General features: G+C 37.4%; 1 protein-coding gene across 1 annotated transcript; it reads right to left on the bottom strand.

The window, feature by feature from the left end:
* Positions 1 to 3,351: 3,351 nt before the first annotated feature.
* Positions 3,352 to 4,865, bottom strand: LOC114314511 (F-box protein CPR1-like). The gene has a single exon (XM_082881195.1). The coding sequence runs from the start codon at positions 4,702 to 4,704 to the stop codon at positions 3,352 to 3,354; it is 1,353 nt and encodes a 450-aa protein (XP_082737321.1). The 5' UTR covers positions 4,705 to 4,865.
* Positions 4,866 to 5,077: the final 212 nt, after the last annotated feature.

Here is a 5,077-nt window from a genome sequence, read left to right as displayed (position 1 = left end):
TTCCAAATGCAAGAGGTGTCTATAATAAAATGTATTTTCACAAATATATAATTTAGTGTATTTTCAGGAGGTATTTGTGGTTTTTACCCCCTATTAATTATTATTTCTTTTACTCTTTGTAACAACTCAGTGTCTAACACTAGCAATTGAAGATAGGCTGCCTAAATGAACAACGGGGCAGATCAATAATTCATTCACGTACTTGTGTTTAAATACAACAATGAGGTTAAACTGACAGCAAATTAGTAGTCTAAGGTGGCCTTCTTCCAATGGCAAGTATGGAACTAAATTGAAATTTACAATGTTTGAAATTGGAACCACACCTTATTTCAGATTATAAACTTTGAAATCGAGCCTTAGCACATTAAATAAAGATCCGATAACCACGATCTAAAATTAAATTACAAATGCATCCTTAAAGTCTGTTTAAAATACATAATGTTAACCCAAGGGGTTGTAGCATTGTGGTAAGGCCTTGGGGTTTAAGCCCCAAGGTCACAAGTTCAATTCCCCCCTTGGGCCAATCTCCTGGGCGAAGCACTGTTGGTTAGGAGGTTGGACCTCAAGTTGTCTAGTCAGCACTTGGTGTGGGTCCAATGCTCCCCTGCTATGCGAGTCCTGACTTAAGTGGAGTTTGTCTTGGAAGGTCGGGGCAAGTTTCCAGGTTATAGTCTCCTCGCTCGGAACGGCTAACAGGACACCTTGGTGATCTCCCTCAAGTTGTCTAGTCAGCACTTGGTGTAGGTCCAATGCTCCCCCGCTGTGCGAGTCCTGACTTAAGCGGAGTTTGTCTTGGGAGGTCGGGGCAAGTTCCCAGGTTAAGCGGAGTTTGTCTTGGGAGGTCGGGGCAAGTTCCCAGGTTAAGCGGAGTTTGTCTTGGGAGGTCAGGGCAAGTTCCCAAGTTATAGTCTCCTCGCTCGGAACGGCTAACAGGACACCTTGGTAATCTCCCTCAAGTTGTCTAGTCAGCACTTGGTGTGGATCCAATGCTCCCCCGCTGTGCGAGTCCTGACTTAAGCGGAGTTTGTCTTGGAAGGTCGAGGCAAGTTCCCAGGTTATAGTCTCCTCACTCGGAAAGTTGTCTAGTCAGCACTTAGTGTGGGTCCAATGCTCCCCCGCTATGTGAGTCCTGACTTAAGTGGAGTTTGTCTTGGGAGGTCGGGGCAAGTTCCAAGGTTATAATCTCCTCGCTCGGAACGGCTAACAGGACACCTTGGTGATCTCCCTCAAATTGTCTAGTCAGCACTTGGTGTGGGTCCAATTCTCCCCCCGCTGTGCGAGTCCTGACTTAAGCGGAGTTTGTCTTGGGAGGTCGGGGCAAGTTCCCAAGTTATAGTCTCCTCGCTCGGAACGGCTAACAGGACACCTTGGTAATCTCCCTCAAGTTGTCTAGTCAGCACTTGGTGTGGGTCCAATGCTCCCCCGCTGTGCGAGTCCTGACTTAAGCGGAGTTTGTCTTGGGAGGTCGGGGCAAGTTTCCAGGTTATAGTCTCCTCACTCGGAACGGCTAACAGGACACCTTGGTGATCTCTGTAAGGGGCTCTGCCTTGGACCTGCGGGAGGGTAGGGAGGATTTTCCTGTAACAAAAAAAAAAAAAAACATATTGTTCACTGTGCTTATCAAAATTACAAATGTCTCCCTGTTAGACTTTACCATTTAACAGAATTGGAAAACAAAAAGAAATTCCTAACTATCCTATACAACAATGCAATTATCCAAATTATTAATTGAAATATATTACTGGCATAATTAGAAACTAACTTAATGATTGATTAATGGTAGGAGTTATTTGAAACTAACTTAATGATTGATTAATGGTAGGAGTTATTTGGGATGTAATTTGTAAAACCACAAAACACAATTAGTATTGAAGTAAAACTCAGATAATGTATTTATAATTTGATCCTTTTTAAATTAAATTTTTATAACATGATAAAGTTAAAATTATTGTGCTACATATATCACAAATCTTTTTCTTTGTTTTTTAATAATTTATATGTCCGAATATATAACATACACATAAATTAATTAATTTAAATGATAATGTAAATTTATTTAAATTATACTTTCATGGTATGATAGGGTTAAAATTTATTTTTTTATATTGCATACATCACAGCTTATTTTAAAAATAATTTTGGATAAAGCACACCATAGGTTTTTTAGTTTGAGTGAAATTTCATTTTGATTCTCCTAGTTTCAATTCGAACAATTTAAATCTTACATTGTCAACTTGTTGCAATATGATCCCTCCATCATGTGTCGTTAATATTTTGAACGGAAAAGATCATGCGTAAAACTAGAAGGATTAAAGTGAAATTCAAAAAAAAAAAAAAAACTGAAGGGGACTATTTGTGTAATTTGGAATTCTATTTTAGTCCCTCTAGTTTTGTACATGGTTTTTCTCCGTTCAAAATTCTGATGATAAAGTGATGGAGAGATCACATTGCAACGAAATTAAAAATGTAAGGTTCAAACTGAGAAATTACAAGGACTAAAGTGACATTTCATTTAAATTACAGGAACTAATAGTGTAATATATATATATATATATATGTACATATAAAAATATTTAAAAATAAGTGAATTAATATTATCGGATGTATTTATTTAAATTAATGGCGGTGTCTGTGATCTTTTCGCCAAATGTTAAGAAGTGTCAGTATATTTTTGTTGAATATCAAAAGGTTGTATGTGATTTAATAAAATAAGATGTGTATAATACAACTTCCAAAAGCAAGAGGTGTCATATTATGAAAATGTTTATGTTGTGTTGGTTGGAGGATTTGAGGAGTGATTTGGAAAAGGAAAAGGAAAAGGTGTGTGAAACTAGGTAAAATATAGGCATATTTTATTCATATTTTACTTACATTTTTCATTTGTGGTTTTTACCCCTTATTAATTATTATTCCTTTTACTCTTTGTAACAACTTAGTGTCTAGCACTAGCAATTGAAGATAGCCTGCCTAAATGAAAAACAGGGCAGATCAATAAAGCATTCACGTACCTGTGTTTAAATACAACAATGAGGTTAAAGTGACACCAAATTAGTAGTCTAAGGTGGCCTTCTTCCAGTGGCAAGTATGAAACTAAATTGAAATTTACAATGTTTAAAATTGGAACCACACCTTATTTCAGATTATAAACTTTGAAATCGAGCCATAGCACATTAAATAAAGATCCGATAACCACAATCTAGCAAACAAATCTTCTCATATCTGAAGTTTTACATTGATCATGAATATCAAAAGCCAAACATATCTGCATATCACAAGTCGAAAGACAATTATATCTCTACATTGAGAATGGAAGAGAGACCGCCACCAACTGAAAATGGACGTAAATTACCTTTACAACTTCCTATTATTCTCGGCTTCCTCTAGCATTGTTGATTGGGATAGGCTTCTTTCCAATTGAAGTGGACGATCAATCGAGTTTCTATAAGAGGGTTGAGGAAGTCCAGTTTTTGTGAGAGAGCCAGGCATTGCACAACAAAAGAACCTACCGCGTGACCCACTTCCTTGTTGATTAATGCTGCTCCCCAATTCCGACGTTTCTTCTATACCTTTGTCAAAGGCATTACTAGATTTTGCCTTCTCCTCTAAAACTTCATTTCCTTCTATAAGTAAAACTAGGCTTTCTATGTAATTCTCCAAATGAAATGATTGTTTCAACCCATGGATTCCAAGATACACTATTTGCCCGGTCTTGAAATCATATGTAACCAACTTCCCCTCTCTATCTTCTGCCAAAAATTCACCATTCTTCCTAAAACCTACAGCGTTGCTTATACCAAAATCAATTGTGAACAATTTAGTCCAAGACTCAACCACACCATACTCTTTCATCACCCATATATCACAATTCTTACTTGGATACCCCCAATCCCTATCATAATGGAACAAACAAATCGATTCCTCATACACTGCAACCGATGCAATTAGTCTGAACACATTAGCAACACAATCCGGGAGCTTTATCTCATGAAACACTTCAGTACTGATGTTGAATGACAGTATCAAATAGCGCCTTATTTCCTTCGTCATTGCCTCAAACCCAATCCAGTGGCAAGCCCGGTTCACAAAAGCATGGGAAACGCATTCCATCAAATTATATGATGGGGCAATAGTATTAACAGTTCTCCAAGTCCCTATGCTAAGCATATAAACATCGACCTCTGCTGGAAGCCTGTAACCAAAGTTCTTGTGAAAATATACAAGTCTCACCACCTTAAAATCGTTAGTCAAGGGATCAAATCCGAATCCAAGGATAAACGTATAAGAACCGTGAGACTTATATGTAATGCGAGGCGTTGGAAGATTCAAACATCTCTTGATTGATGGGTTCCATAAAATCGTAGTTTGATCATGAGATGACAAGCACACTAACCCGTCACACGAACCCACTACCCTCAAATAATACTTTGTCCAGTTTGTAAATGGGCAATCAAATGTTGTACACTCATTGAATGTGTTGTTATTGAAATGCAATGTGAACTGATCTTTGCCATCAGTGTGGTGCCTAAGTAGTACTAATTCATTGTTGTTGTTTGCAAGAGTTTGGTTTGTGTGTGATGTGATGAAATTGGGACTATTGATTAGAGAGTTCCATGATTTGCATACACACCTCATTTGTAACAGGGACTTGACAGGTAGTCTTGCCAAGATATCAAACACCACTTCTTGTGGTAGATTGTCCAACATATTGTTCGCCTTGTGAGAAATTTCTCTGGTTTGGTTATGGTTTTGCCTTCAGATTTTCAGAGATTGATCTGTTCCTTGCACTCTCATGGAACTCTCACATTTGATGTTCCTTCCAACCTGACCTTCATATGATGAGATTTGTTGGCTAGACAACCCCATAATTGTCCAAGAAAAGTGACAAATTGTGGGATATATTTGAGGAAGGTTTGGCATCATTAGAATGGACTCCACCACTAAGAAAAAGCTGTGTTTGTAGATTAGTAGATGGATACAATGGTGTGATCCAGATGCTCATTGGTTTTATACATATAATGCACTTTTATTCTCTTTAAAATATCTTTTTCATATTATTGTAATAATTTAATTTTATCAA

The sequence above is a fragment of the Camellia sinensis genome, chromosome 7, assembly GCF_055761805.1.
Source record: "Camellia sinensis isolate YWXY chromosome 7, ASM5576180v1, whole genome shotgun sequence".
Taxonomy (NCBI): domain Eukaryota; kingdom Viridiplantae; phylum Streptophyta; class Magnoliopsida; order Ericales; family Theaceae; genus Camellia; species Camellia sinensis.
This window is presented reverse-complemented; position numbering and strand designations above follow the sequence as displayed.